The sequence below is a fragment of the Pan paniscus genome, chromosome 18 (assembly GCF_029289425.2).
Source record: "Pan paniscus chromosome 18, NHGRI_mPanPan1-v2.0_pri, whole genome shotgun sequence".
Taxonomy (NCBI): domain Eukaryota; kingdom Metazoa; phylum Chordata; class Mammalia; order Primates; family Hominidae; genus Pan; species Pan paniscus.
In genome coordinates, this window is record NC_073267.2 from 91,693,739 (window position 1) to 91,708,871 (window position 15,133).

The 15,133-nt window shown below is 40.6% G+C and overlaps 1 protein-coding gene across 2 annotated transcripts in view; it reads left to right on the forward strand.

Moving 5' to 3' along the window:
* PLCG2 (phospholipase C gamma 2) overlaps positions 1-13,989 on the forward strand; it is a 212,438-nt gene extending 198,449 nt beyond the window's left edge. For both annotated transcript variants that reach the window (XM_055100814.2, XM_034940799.4), the window contains exons 31-33: positions 1,896-1,984; positions 12,399-12,583; positions 13,651-13,989. In XM_055100814.2, the coding sequence (XP_054956789.1) occupies positions 1,896-1,984; positions 12,399-12,583; positions 13,651-13,693 (317 nt within the window). In that variant the 3' untranslated portion in view covers positions 13,694-13,989. The remainder of the gene's footprint in view (positions 1-1,895; positions 1,985-12,398; positions 12,584-13,650) is intronic.
* The last annotated feature ends 1,144 nt before the right edge of the window (positions 13,990-15,133 follow it).

Here is a 15,133-nt window from a genome sequence, read left to right on the forward strand (position 1 = left end):
ATGTTTTTGAAAACATTATGTATCGAACATATGCAGACTTTTTTCTTATTCCTTAATACAGTATAACGATTATTTACACAGTATTTATGTTGTCTTGGGTATTAAAGTAATCTAGAGATAATTTAAAGGATATGGGAGGATGTGCATAGGTTATATGCAAATACTACGCCACTGAATTAATTATTTAGAGACAGGGTCTTCCCTCTGTCACTGAGGCTGAAATTCAGTGTTGTGTGATCATAGCTCATGGCAGCCTCAGACTCCTGGGCTCAAGCAATCCTCCTGCCTCAGTCTTCCTAGTAGCTGGGACTACAGGTGTGCATCACCGTGCCCAGCTAAATTTTTTATTTTATTTTATTTCTTGTAGAGATGGGGGTCTTGCTATGTTGCCTAGGCTAGTCTTGAACTCCTGGCTTCAAGTGATCCTCCTGCCTCGCCCTCCCCAAGTGCTAGGATTACAGGCATGAGCCACCATACTTGGCCAACTATGTCATTTTATATCAGGGGCTTGAGCATCCAAGGATTTTGGTATCTGGGGAGGTCCTGAATGAGTCCCCCATAGATATCAAGGGACAACTGTAGAGTAAAAGTTTCATACAATCTAGGTGGTGGGTATACAAGTACTCCTTGTAATTTTTTTTAGTGTTGCTGTATGTTTAAGAATTTTATATTAAAATGCCAGAAAAACATAAGCCTCCCTTTGTGGGATAATTATGGTTACAAAATGGAATGCAAATATTATATACCATGTCCATACAGAAATGATAATACACCTTAGGGGTGTAAAAGGAGAAATTGGGGAGAGAAAAGGAACAGGTTTGTGTAAGAATGTGACCTTCCTCTTCATAAGCAGTGGAAAGTGAGAGATTCAGGGGATATTGTTTGAAGGTGATAAATCAACTGAGAGTATAAAGTGTTCCAAGAGAAATAAGCCCAAAATCTGAATGGTGGAAGGCACAGAGGAAACAGTGGGAGTGTCCTATTTTGGGCATTACTTGTCTTGGAGAATCAGTAGATATGATATAAATGCTTTCAAGACAAACTAGGACCACAGAAACCATCTCTGAGATACAATGCTAACTGGTAAGGCACTATCATTTGTGATTAAAAGCAGCTCAAACATATGCATAGGCAATCTTGGGAAAGATACTGTTAACCATGGTTCCTTTTAGGACAGAGAGGAGGATTGGGTGGGAGTGACCGTTCTGTTTCAGCCCTGAGTTCCTTTATACTAAATTAAAACAAGCCAGCAAACCAACCTTTGAGATGTGTTGCCTTAAACATTACTGAATGGGGGTGGGGGAGATTCGGCTCCAACTTGCCCCTCTCAGCCCCAAATAAAAAGAAACAAACATTTAAATGACTGTGAAAGACAGGTCCTAATTGTAAACAGGGAATGGCTTTAGGAGGAGGAAGATCAATGCTGCTATGAACTACTAAGGGACAGAAAGATTTCCTCCCAATGGAAATCTTTAAAGATAAAACACACTCCCTGGTCCTGTGCTTTGTAAGGCTGTAAGTGGAGGAAAGGGATGAGGATTCACTACTCTTTTGGTCTCAGGAGTATTTAAGGAATTGAACCACAGCTGCAATCACTACACTCAATGTGGAATGTTCTGTGGGTTTTAATTTCTTCTGAGTGAATCATTTTTATTTCTAGATGGTAGATATTTTTAACCTTGCTTCCCTGTATGGACCAGTCAGTCATGGCTGCCGGCCTCTGTCCCTAACCATCAGGTTAGGACCTCTGGCTTCCACAAAGTCAGCCCCCAGCATGGGGCACTGACTTCTCTACCCTTTGAACTAGGCCTATGATCCCGAGGTAGCCTCCCCAAAAAATCTAAGGTCTGACATTAATTACCTGCCTTTGCATTTTCCTCCTTGTTCTGCTTCAGGATTCAGGTCCGTTCCTCTGAAGAATGGGTACAGCGAGGACATAGAGCTGGCTTCCCTCCTGGTTTTCTGTGAGATGCGGCCAGTCCTGGTGAGTGGAAAAACACCAGTAAGGGTTCCCTGAGCTATGCCTGCTGGTGAGGGTAGAAACGGCCTGTGAATACAATTGGCAGATGGACTTAAGCCCATTGAGAATTATCTAGCGCAAGCATGAGACATCATACAAGAATTCCTTTTTGCTAATTCCCCAGAGTGTCCTGGGTTTTCCCTCCCAGCAACCTCCTTTCCTGGAGAATGCTGTGTGATTCTGTGTAGGCAGTGTAGGAAAGGGTGCCGGTACTTATAAGTTCCTCATAGTTTCACTTCAGCAAGAGCCAGGCCAGATGATGCCTTCCTAGATAGACTCATCCTTTCTGGATGCTTTTTGGTGCCAGTGCCTCTTTAGGAATCCTATCAAAAAGTCTGATAGCCTCCAATCAAGTAGAATGACCATAAATTAATCACACCCCAAGCTGAGCATTTAGATGGAATCCATTTACAAATAAGGCGATCATGCACAGCTTTAGGTGAGTACCTTTTTCCTCCTTTACGCCAGAATTCTTTCCTTAGGATCAATACTCAGATATAGAATTAGTGGGATCAATTAATTTAGCTGAATGGTAAAACTGTAAAACCTGGGCTTTAGCAGAAGCCTTAAACCAGTGAGCATGAAGACCCTTTGCTTAGTGAAGCTCATCCCTCCCCAGCTCACTGAAGATCTGGGATTTGTGCATCTATTGCCCGGGGAAAGGGAACCAGTGCTGCTTCTCTCTATACATAAAACCCCTCCGCAGATACTTCACAGAAAAGTCAAGTGATAAAAATGGTTTTAGATTGTGGTAGGGCAGCATTTGCCTAGGCCCGCTGCTCTGCAAGGCTGTTGTAAACAACCGGAAACATTATAAATAATTTAACTGATTAGGTATCACCAGCAGCAGAGAAAATTAGTATATTTAAAAGAAAATTGTGTTGATGCAGATTTGACTTCCTTGATGAGGGAAGCTTAATGCCGGGGCTGCCACTGTAGGGAGCCAGGGGCGTTGTGTGGGGTTCTACATGGAAAGTCGACGCTCACAAATCTGCTTTCTGAAAGTTTTCTTTAGTTCAGCTGCTAGGTCTTGAGATTTCATTTAATTCCACATCTGTCACCTGGTTCTGTGCCACTCACAGGTGCAGCTTGGCATTTCTGTCCACACTGGGATGAAGAGTCGCTCTTGGAAGCCGAGCTGAATTGCATTCGGTAGACCTGGGCTTTCTCCTTAATGCCCACGGTCATACCTTTTATTTATCACCATATCCTCTGGAAGCCAGGGAGAAACTCTGGTAAACAGCCTCAAGGCAGACTTTTCTGAGCAAATGATTGATCCAGTAAGGGCTAAGATGGAGTTTACTCATAAAACCTTTGCTGAGATAGAGTTTACAGCCCCAGAAAACTGTCAATAAGCCACTTTACACACCTTCTGAAGAAGCCATTTACATGTCACAATTACTTTATCAAGTCGCAGTCCTTTACTTTGTTAGCAGTATGTTTAGTTTATAAAGAGTATTTTTAGCAGCATTTTATTACCTACTGTATTTTATTTAAGATGTAAGAAAGGTGGGGGAGTTGAAAAGAGTCCCCCAAATAGCCTGTATCTAATGACCGTTACCATCTTGGTAGATTTCCATTGCCTTATGATTTTTTGTATATGATATTTCCATAGTCAGATTCATACAGGTGCCCTTTTCTACTTCACAGATGACTTTAAATGATTTTCAAAGCCATTGATGCCTGTTTCATCAGGTATAGGTCCCTAATTCACTTATTCTCCTACTAACGGAGAGTTAAGTCGTTGGCAGTTCTTTACTTTATAAATAATATAGGTCTTCATGTAATATTTTCTGATTAAAAATTATTTCCCAAGGGTAGATATTTAGCAATGGAATAATAAATCAAAGAAAAAAGGACCATGTATTTTTACCTGCATGTCAAATTGTTCTCTGCAAGTAAATAGTTTCTCTTAAGTTGATGTATTATATCCCATCTTGCCATTAACTGGAATACGCCTCCACTGGAATGATTAAACATAGTGAGATCCCAAAGAATGGGACTGGGGAAAATAGGAAAGCTTAAATAGTCATCATCTTCCATGGGCAAACTGGCCATTTCTGGAGGGCACATTTGAGAAAACTGGCTGCCCCACGACCTGTTTAGTACTGATCCTGGGTGGACTGGGTTCTGTTTTGTGCTGGGTAGGAGCTAACCTGCAAGGGGTAGAGAAGCCCTTCATTAGAGTGAAAGAAAACCCAGGATGTTGTGCACTAGATTAAGGCTTATCCTAGAGCAGATGCTTGAATCCTTTTGTAGAATAGTGCACACTTTAGAATCCTGGAGGTCCAGGACTGGGAGCTGCACTCTGGCACTGAGCTGGTCCTGGTTTTTGAGGTTGGGAAAGATTTCCTTATACCTGGGGAGACCTGGAGGGACACAAAGGCCCTCCTTATGCCTCATCAGCTAAAGGTGGTCAGTTTGCCTAATGCTGGCTCCAAAGAGCAAAAACTGCTGTGTTTAACATCCATGACCCAAGAGTTTGACATGACTACTGAACACACAAAACCATGAGCATGCAGTGGAAAAAGAGGAAGACAGACTAAGGTACACACCTGGAACAAGTGGCTGGCAGTTGAAACTGAGCCAGTGGAAACCTCAGATGATGAGAACTGTAACATGTAACTCATAGGATCTTTCAAAGACATCCAAGGAGAGCACTGCAGAAAGCTTTCTGGAATTCAAAGAAAAGACCTGATTTGTTGCATTAAAAAATTCGGTATATAAAGAGATCTGCATTAGTGACACCAAAGATAATGGGAAGGAAATGTCTCACAATCTAGGGCAACCCCACCATGAGATGGAAAGAAAGGAAAAGGTGGGCTGGGAGGACAGATGCCAAGGACCTAATATGAAAGCATGTCCCAAAGGACAAAGTTAAACAGACGGTGCAGAGCTATTAATGAAATAGCGAATGAGGAAGTGTTTCTCTAATCTGCTGCTTGTGAGGGCCCACTTGGTTGCAGGTGGGATGAATAGAAAACACATCCATACCCTCAGTAATATTTTAGTAAAAATATTAAGTTCCAAGGATAAATTTTAAAACCTGTACTTCCAGCACACTAGTTGTGTATAAAGGAAACTGAATAAGTCTAATATCAGACTTGTCCTCTTTGGTGCTGAAAACTAAAAGACTCCCAGAATGGGTAGAATGTGGACTAGGAAGACAGAATAATTCAGTGTCCAGCCCCCGACATGTCAAGGAATTTCAAGGTATGCAATATTTTAGATATATCATGTATCCTACTCAAGGGAAATCTTGAGGCAGCCCCTGAATCTATGATTATTTTAGTCAGAAAAGAAAACTTTTAGATAGGGAGGTGAAGAGAGGGAAACCAGTGAATAATTAATTTTGCAGTACAATTACATCTTACGGGATGATGACAGTGTGATAAAAATTTTGTCATGGTAAATATCAAATAAGGATTTTTGAATTGGAAGAAATATACCATGATAAAAAATGCCAATCAAAAGCTAAAAAATAATCAAGTATCAACAAAGCAAAGGCATGGAAAGGTAAAATAAAAGTATTCTAAAGGTTATTTCAACTTTGACGACTAGGGAATCAGTTAGTAAATAAACTATACTGCAGAGGGAGATTTAATGCTACATCTGATGTTAAAGGAAACTGTGATTTTAGTTAGCATTGTTAAACTGAGGGTAACCACTGTAAGAATTGAAAAACAGAGAAGAAATAAGGAGGAAAAAAGGAGATCAACATAAACTTGACCAAGAGAGTAAAAATAAGGTAAAGTAAAGAATCAGAAGAAGTTAAAGCAAAGTAAAATGTGTAGTAATTGAAGTGAAATGGATAAGAACTTACATTTAATTTGGTGAATAGGCTGAATCCTCCTATTAGAAAAGAAATCTACCTGCAGTGTTTACAAGAATAGGCCCAAAGGCAAGGTAAATAAAACAAATAGGAATGGATGGAAGAGTTACTGGGAAAATTGGGAAGGAAAAGTTAACATCAATCTAGAATTTACGATCAGAAGTACTACAGTGTATTAAGACGAACAGTATGTGATGATAAAATGCTTGTTTTCTAAAGGGATATAAAAGTCATTAGCAAATACCATAGTACCTAAGTATATAAGACAAAAATTCCTACAAATACAAAGACAACTGTATAAAGAAAAAATCTTTCAGAACTTGGAAAGTCTTGTATATAAGAAATCAGCAAAGACATAATATCAAAATAATTTGCCTTAAGAAATATACAACTTTGTGTCCTACAAATGGATAACATACACTGTTTTCTTCTATGTCTCAAACTTTATAAATTTGATTGCATTCTTTGTTAGAAAACTTTAATACATTTTTTAAAAATAATGATTTCATAAGTCATTGGCTGTAACCTGACTAGATTCAAAAGATACAAAAAGATGGCAAAATTGCTCACAATTTGAAGATAATAATTTTCTAAATATACTAAAACAAGTAAATTACTTAGAAAGTAAAACATTTATGCCATAGTTACATTTAGAAGAGGAAAGTGCTTGCCTTAAAACTTCACAAAGAATGAAGACATATGTACTACTAAGTATTCATCTTCAGAACTTTTAAAACACCAATAAAATAGAACAAAGGAATAAAAGAGATAGAAACCAATTGAATAAAACACAAATAAAAATAAAAGGATAGAAAGAATAAAACATTCTGGTTTATCAAAAAGGCCAAATTTTGTTTTGAGACAGTGTTTTTTTCTGTCACCCAGACTGGAGTACAGTGGTGTGATCATGGCTCACTGCAGCCTTGACCTCCTGGGCTCAAGTGATCTTCCTGAATAGCTGGGACTACAGGCATATGCCACCATGCCTGGCTAATTTAAAATTTGTGTGTGTGTGGAGACAGGGCCCTGCTTTGCTGCCTAGGCTGCTCTCAGATCCTCCTGCCTTAGCCTCCCCAAGTGCTGGAATTACACGTGTCAGCCACTGTGTCCAGCCCTCAAAAGACCAGTTAAACTCTTTGCCTACTTAATAAAAGAATAAAGAGGAAAAACATGTAAGAGTAAATACTGGAAAGGAGACTGAACCCCAAATAATAAACTACAGCAAATGGATGATTACCTTAAAGAATGTAAATAGGCTAAAATTGTTCTGAAAAGCAATAGAAAAGTTAAAACACCTATTAGATAAAACAGGTTTAGGATCTAGATGGTTTTATAGCTTAGTTTTGTCTTCATTTAAATAACGTAATTCCAGTTTTACTCCACCAAAGTAAGAAGAACAATGGAAATCTTTCCTCTGTCTTGAAGCTATACAACTTTCATATCAAAATTGGAGAAAGATAGTACTCCTAGCTTTCCCCTAACCTCATTCAGCCGTAGACCAATGTCATGTGTGAATATAGATGTTAAACTTCAAAAAATAGCAAATGTTCAGCTGTTTACTAGAAGAGCAATATATTACAACTAAGCATTTATTCTGGAATGCAAGGATGGTTTAACACCAGCACAGTTAGCAACAAATTAAATATGAAAAAAGCATAAACTAGTAGATGCCATAAATGTAAACAGCCAAATGAAATAATCAGTATAATTGTAGAAAAAAGGTCAAGTGATCTCTATTCTATACAAATGTAAACTGTACAAATTCTGACTGTATAGTTTACAAAACAGGAAGACTTCAATTTTAAAGAGACTGATGTTTATTTGTCTTGTATTTATTGAATGTAACCACTTCTGTCTGTTCTAGAAGTAACAAACAGAAATGTGGTGTGGGAGGAAGGGACAAATGGGAAATCCCATTTGTGATACTGACAAAAACCATAACACATTTAGGAGTAATTTAAGTAAAGGTACAGAACTTATTTAAGAAAAAACATAAAATCTTATTAAAAAACAAAACACCATGTGAACAAGTAGAAATTTATACCAACCCTTCGAAAATTAATGTTTGACTGGAATTGGAGGTATCAATATAAACTCAAGTTACATATATATTTATATATATATTCACACATAGATGAATAAATGTGTGTGTTTACATGTTACTACAAATACATACATATCCTAGCTCACTCTGCTGAGTGCCTAGAACTTATGACACCCCAGTCATTGGTTTCTCAATTCCAGATATTGCTAAATATCATATGCCAATAAAAAGAAATCAGGGCTCCTTAGACAAGTGGTTGATTTCCAGACTTGGGATAAATAAAATATAAAAAGGACCTGGAGCATCTTAACATTTCAGTAAATAAAGAAGTGCTGAAAAAATGGTGGAAGCACATCAAAGGGGCCTAGGAACCAACCAGGGAGTGCTCCCAATGGCCACAGCTGGAACAATTTGCATAGCAAAATAATGATAATATCGGATTCTAGCACACAGAATGAAATAGCCACATGTCTGTGAATGAATGAATACATGAGAGAGAAGAGATAGCTCTTCCTTACAAATGAATTCTGATTAATAAATGTAGAAGGAATGAGGGAACTAGAAAATCACTATTGAAACAGCATAGTACTAACTGCTGCAGTAAGACCTACTGATGAATGCAAAATGAAAGTTGGAGGAGAAATATATTTCCATTGTCCCAAAAGTGTCTTCCGCCAAGAAATTTACCAATTAGAAAGAAAAAAATAGCAGCTTTACAGCGGATAGACCCTGCAGGCACCATCTTAATCAGATGATCAACGTTACCAACCACCTGGAATAAGGCACGTTGAAATCACGTACTTCCTGATGTGAGACGCTGAGCAGGGTGACATTCTTGCCAAAACTGCATCGCCTCAAACAAATTATAAGAAGACACCAGACAAAAGTTGCTGGACATTCATACAAAATAACCGACTAGTACTCTTCCAAAGTGTCCTGAGGGAGGAATGAGGAAACCATACAGATTGTAGGAGACTAAGGCAGCACAATGACTAAAGGTTCTGTGGGATCCCGCATTGGATGTGGGAACAGGAAAAGGAGATTGGTAGAAAACCCAGTGAAATATGAATAAGATCTGTAGTTTTAGTATTGCACCGATATTAATTTCTTAGTTTTGATACTTGTACTGTGGTTGTGCGAGATGTTAACACTGTGGAGTCTGGGTGGTTGGGGTATGTGAGAACATTGTACTATTACTGTGCCTTTTTTGTAAGCTTAAGCTTCCAACATAAAACAATTTAAAAGGTATTGGTGGGGAAAAAACTTTATTTTTTGTGTATTTTTTCCCCCCAACAAACAAACAGGAAAAAACTAAAGGCAGAGAATGCCATAAAGATTTTGTCTCAGGCCAGGTAAAACTTATTACCAAAAGCTTCCTTTATTTTCTAATAAAACAAACTAAATTTTTAAGTGAAAACTCAGACTCAAAAGAAATCCAGGAAATAAGTATCACAAAATGCTTTCTCTTGACTAGAGTGGTGGTTCCTCAAGTCAACAGGGCTGGTTCATTTGCTGTAGAGGAGTTATTCACTAAACTGTTTCTATCTTTTATGTTCTTTTCTGAATGTGCATTATATCTCATATATATACAGTGTACCCAAGACTACAGTATATAATATAGCTGCAAATATTTTGGCACTCAGAAAAGGTGATAAAGGGTTGCAGTTATAGAAGCATTCATAGAAAAGGTGAATTTTGAACTTGCACCTGAATAACAAATACTCATTATATAGAATAAAACAACAGAAGCCATTTTCTTCTAGGTGCAGAAAAGGGAAAGAGAGACCTTTCATGGTATAGTATTAAGACTTAAATGGGGTTTTCATTTTGCTTTATTTTTTGAGACAGGGTCTCATTGTCTTGCCCAGGCTGGAGTACAGTGGCATGATCGTGGCTCACTGCAGCCTTAACCTCCTGGGCTCATGTGATCTTACCCTCTCAGCCTCCTGAATAGCTGGGAGTACAGGGTATGCCACCATGCTTGGCTAATTTCTTTCATTTTTTATAGTAACAGGGTCCTGCTATGTTGCCCAGGCTGGTCTTGAACTCCTGGTCAAGCAGTCCTCCCACCTCAGCCTCCCAAAGCGCTGGGGATTACAGGCCTGAGGCACTGCGCCTGGCGACTTGATTCTTTTCTTTTTTTTTTTTTTCTTAACTTTTCTCTGAACTTTATTCTGTAAAATTTTACTTTAAGTTCCAGGATACAAGTGCAGGACGTGTAGGTTTGTTACATAGGTATACGTGTGCCATGGTGGTTTGCTGTACTCGTCAACCTGTCATCTAGGTTTTAAGTCCCACATGCATTCCCCACCCCCCAACTAGCCATGGTGTGTGTTGTTGCCCTCCCTGTGTCCTCATTGTTCAACTCCCACTTATGAGTGAGAACATATGGTATTTGGTTTTCCATTCCTGTGTTAGTTTGCTGGCTGAGGATGATGGCTTCCAGCTTCATCCATGTCCCTGCAAAGGACATTATTTCATTCATTTTTGTGGCTGCATAGTATTCCATGGTGTATATGTACCATATTTTCTTTATCTAGTCTATCATTGATGGGCATTTGGGTCGGTTCCATGTCTTTGCTGTTGTACATGGTGCTGCAGTAAACTTACATGTGCGTGGGTCTTTATAGTAGAATGATTTATATTCCTTTGGGTACATACCCAGTAATGGGATTGCTGAGTCAAATGGTATTGCTGGATCTAGATCCTTGAGGAACCACCATACTGTCTTCCACAATGGTTGAACTAATTTTCATTCCCACCGACAGTGTAAAAGTGTTCCTATTTCTCCACAGCCTTGCCAGCATCTATTGTTTCCTGACTTTTTAATATGCTTTATTCTTAATAGGGAGGAAAGTCATTACTAAGTGAAGTCATTACTGACTCTTCCCAGTGCCTCACTTGATACATTCACTTAATCACCAAGGACAGCCCATTTAACCTCTGCTTACTCTTCAACCTTTGCAAACAGCTGGAATAATCATCTTCTGTCCCCCTTCTCCAAAGTCACAGTTCCAGCTGTTACCCTGGGGACTGTTTTGTTAGGTCATTAAAGGAGGAAAAAACCTTGCAGAGTATGGTCTGAGTCCGTGTTTTTCTAAAAGTAAATGACAAAGGATCTTGTTTGTGCACCTCAACAGACGTTTTTGTAGCACAGGAGTCTTTCACTTGAACTCCATCGGGAAAGGCCAATTGACTTGACCCTCCTGCAAAGCCAAGCTTCACAGAGTAGTCAGGGATCCTCTGAAACAGATGAGGTAAAACATCCTCATCCTCCCCCTGCATTGAAACCCAAACTCCCTACCCTGAGTGGCTTTTGTCTTTTTTTCTCCCCTAGCATAATGGACTATTTTGGTTCCTGCAACTGAAAAGTTTAGGGGTAGGTCTTGTTTCAGTCATGGCTGAATCTCTGTGCGCACTCAGTGGCTGTTTTCCTCTTTTTCTGGCACATTCCAAACTTCTTGACCCAATAGCAACGTGGCCATGACAGGACCACACTTACTCTTTCAGCTGATCCCAAGAAAAGAAACTCTACCAAGAGCACCAACGAAAGTCCCACGGATGCGTCTAGTTGGCCTTGCTTGGGTCATGTGCCTGGAGGTTGTACTGGTGGGGGAAGTAGAAATCATTACTGGCTACAGGTGAGGCACATGCCCATCTCTGCAAGATGTAATTTATGATACCTTGGCTTTTTTGGGTAACAGCTTTGAGAGATAATTCATATAACCACATATCATATAATCACTCATTTAAAGTGTACAATTCAATGGTTTATAGCCTATTACGTGTTGTACAGTCATGGCCACAATCAATTTTAGAACATTTCCAACACCCAAAAAGAAATCTCACGCTCATTAGCTGCTGCCACTCACTCCATCCCCCAGACCCTGGTGACCTTTAATCTACTTTGTCTCTGTGATTTTGCTAGTTCTGGACACTTCATATAAATGGCATCGTGTGATTTGTGATCTTTTAGAGTTGGGCTCATTCACTTAGCATAATGTTTTCAAGGTTCATCCACCTTGCAGCTTGTTACCTTGCCTTTTAAGGCCCTTAAAAGGTTTTAAATTATCTGCCTCCTGCATGCCTTTTTGTTCTCATGTCATGCTGTTTTTTCTCCTCTTCTGGGTTCCACTTTAAGCATGCAGCTGCTTAGACACTTTTGCAGTCAGATAAAGGCCAGAAGGTGACATGTAGACCAAGGGAAAACTGGGTTAGATTAAGAAATAGGATCTACAGGAAATGCAGTCATTATTTCAATGTTTTGCAATAAAGCAACAGTGTAAAGAGCAAGCACTTTTTAAACTGCTTGCTTCCCACACAATAAATAATTGTGTTTTATCTTTCTGTGGTTAAAATAGGCCCTGGCTCTTCTGGGCTAATCCAAGTTGCAAAACTTCTGCCCCATGCTCCCTTTGGGCATGCTTGTGAGATGCCAGGTTCACATTTTGGTTTGGAAGGTGTGGTCACCACATGGTTGTTCTCTCCCCTGCATCCTCCAGGAGAGCGAAGAGGAACTTTACTCCTCCTGTCGCCAGCTGAGGAGGCGGCAAGAAGAACTGAACAACCAGCTCTTTCTGTATGACACACACCAGAACTTGCGCAATGCCAACCGGGATGCCCTGGTTAAAGAGTTCAGTGTTAATGAGAACCAGCTCCAGCTGTACCAGGAGAAATGCAACAAGAGGTAGGTCAGCCCCTCCACCTGCACACTTTTGGGGGGTCTCTAGGCACAGTGATGTTGGGCACCACGGGCCAGGCTTCTGGAAAGCCCTCTGAGTTGCTTTCTTCAGAAATCCTTGGCCGGGCATGGTGGCTCACAGACCAGGCATGGTGGCTCATGCCTGTAATCCCAGCACTTTGGGAGGCTGAGGTGGTTGGATCACCTGAGGTCAGGAGTTCAAGACCAGCGTGCCCAATATGGAGAAAGCCTGTCTCTACTAAAAATACAAAAATTAGCCAGGCATGGTTGTAGGCGCCCGTAATCCCAGCTACTTGGGAGGCTGAGGCAGGAGAATCGTTTGAACCTGGGAGGCAGAGGTTGCAGTGAGCCGAGATCACACCATTGCACTCCAGCCTGGGCAACAGAGGGAGACTCTGTCAAAAAAAAAAAAAAAAAAAAAAATCCTTTGGCACCCTTGACTCTAGTTCTCTTTGTTCTAGAAATTAACCTACAGTAATACCTTAGGCGCTTGCCACTTCCTCTAAGTAGAACTGTTTCCTCTAGAAGGACACTTCAATTTAATAGTGAAAATAAATGATGACCACTGACTTTTAAGGAGTACTTATTGTGTTTCCAAGAATGGGCTAGTCCAGCGGCTCTAGATTGGGTCAAGATCCCCCAACAGGGATGCTTGTGGTTGTGCTACAGGCATGTAATGGGGTGCGGGGCGGCCGGGGTTGCCAAGTGTTTCATAATATGTCTAAATCTTCTAAGAAAGAATCATCCAGACAAAAATCCTAATAGTAGCCACCAACGAGAAACTGGGCTGCCTCCTTTACTCCCATTATTCTCATTTAATCTTCATGTCAGCCTGCAGAGTAGCTCTTACTCTATTTTACCATTGAGGAGATTTAACCTCTCTGAGTCTCAATGTCTTACCAGGAACTTGGAGTCTGCCTCTCTGACACTCAGCCCTATATCATCCAGCTATGAAGGACTGGCAAATGTACAGAAAGAGAAATGTTACAGAGTTCAGCACGTAGCCCATTTCTTATGCCCCACTGCTGATGGTGAAATCTGTTTTATTTCAGGTTAAGAGAGAAGAGAGTCAGCAACAGCAAGTTTTACTCATAGGAGCTGGGGTATGTGTGTAAGGGTATTGTGTGTGTGCGCATGTGTGTTTGCATGTAGGAGAATGTGCCCTATTCACACTCTGGGAAGACGCTAATCTGTGACATCTTTTCTTCAAGCCTGCCATCAAGGACATTTCTTAAGACCCAACTGGCATGAGTTGGGGTAATTTCCCATTATTTTCATCTTGGACAACTTTCTTAACTTATATTCTTTATAGAGGATTCCCCAAAATGTGCTCCTCATTTTTGGCCTCTCATGTTCCAAACCTCATTGAATAAAAGCAATGAAAACCTTGATCAGTTAAGCCTTCTGTTGCACGACCTGTGCAGTGAACAGGATTTCTTTTCTGGCCAAGAAGATTCTACCTCTAATGATCCAGGTAACTGATGTCCATGGAAGATGAGCTGGAAATGTAAGAAACTATTCATGAGATTCTGAAAAGGATTTTAACTCAAAGGCAAATTATTCCATAAGGGCCCAAAGAGAAGCCCTACCCACAGGCAGCCTGCTCAGTTCAATGTACTTTAACTACCACCGGCTGCCTGCTGCAGTCCACAAGAAAATGGCTGAGTGATGGGATCTGTTCATTAAGACAATTTCTAATTAATGGTGACAGCTTGTTTTGTGACTAGAGTTACTGGGATGGAGGTAGGAATCTTGGGGCCTCTTTGTTTTAAAAAGCCCGAGAGACCAGAGCCCTGCTGCAGGGGCAGGTTCTCACTTGCCCCTGGCTCTGCCAGCTGCTGGGAGGCTCTGGCCCCACTAGTCCCTCGTGGCCCTACTGAACTGGCTGGGAGGCTGCTGGAATGGCCCTTGGTCCACAGCTCTCCACAGGCAAGAGGTCAACTGCTGCTTGAAAGAGGTAGACAAAAGTTAGGTTGATGGCGAAATGTCTCTGGGTTACCCAGTTTTCTGGAGCAGCAAGCTGAGCTTTAATGGGCTAAGCATTAGGGTGTTACAGAAAATTTCAAATGCAGCCATCTCCCTTGGGGCAAATCTACCTAGTTCATGACAGTATGTGCGGCTGGCCAGGGCTTTACACCTCTGCATCTTAAGATGTTCATACATACCAATAATGTAATATGGCTTTTTAAAGGAGAGGAGAGTGCTGGGTTGGGAAGGGAGGTGGTTGGTAGAGTCACAACTTCTCAATGAGTGAATTTACAACTGATGGGAAAAGGAGTGTAACTGTGAAAAACAGTGGCTGTGGTGGGGCAGAACAAACCAGCAGTAAGCCTGATGTTTGATGTGGATAGAACTGGCCCCTAGAAACCCATCTGACCCTCCTCTTGTTACCTGAAATGCTGGGCTTAGCAGGCATGTACTGCTGAAAAGCAGGGCAGAACAAATCAGGCTCTGACCAGAAGATCCTTCTGGTCCCTTCACTCTACAAAAACTTACTGATCGCCTCCACATGCCAAATACAGTGCCAAGATTTGG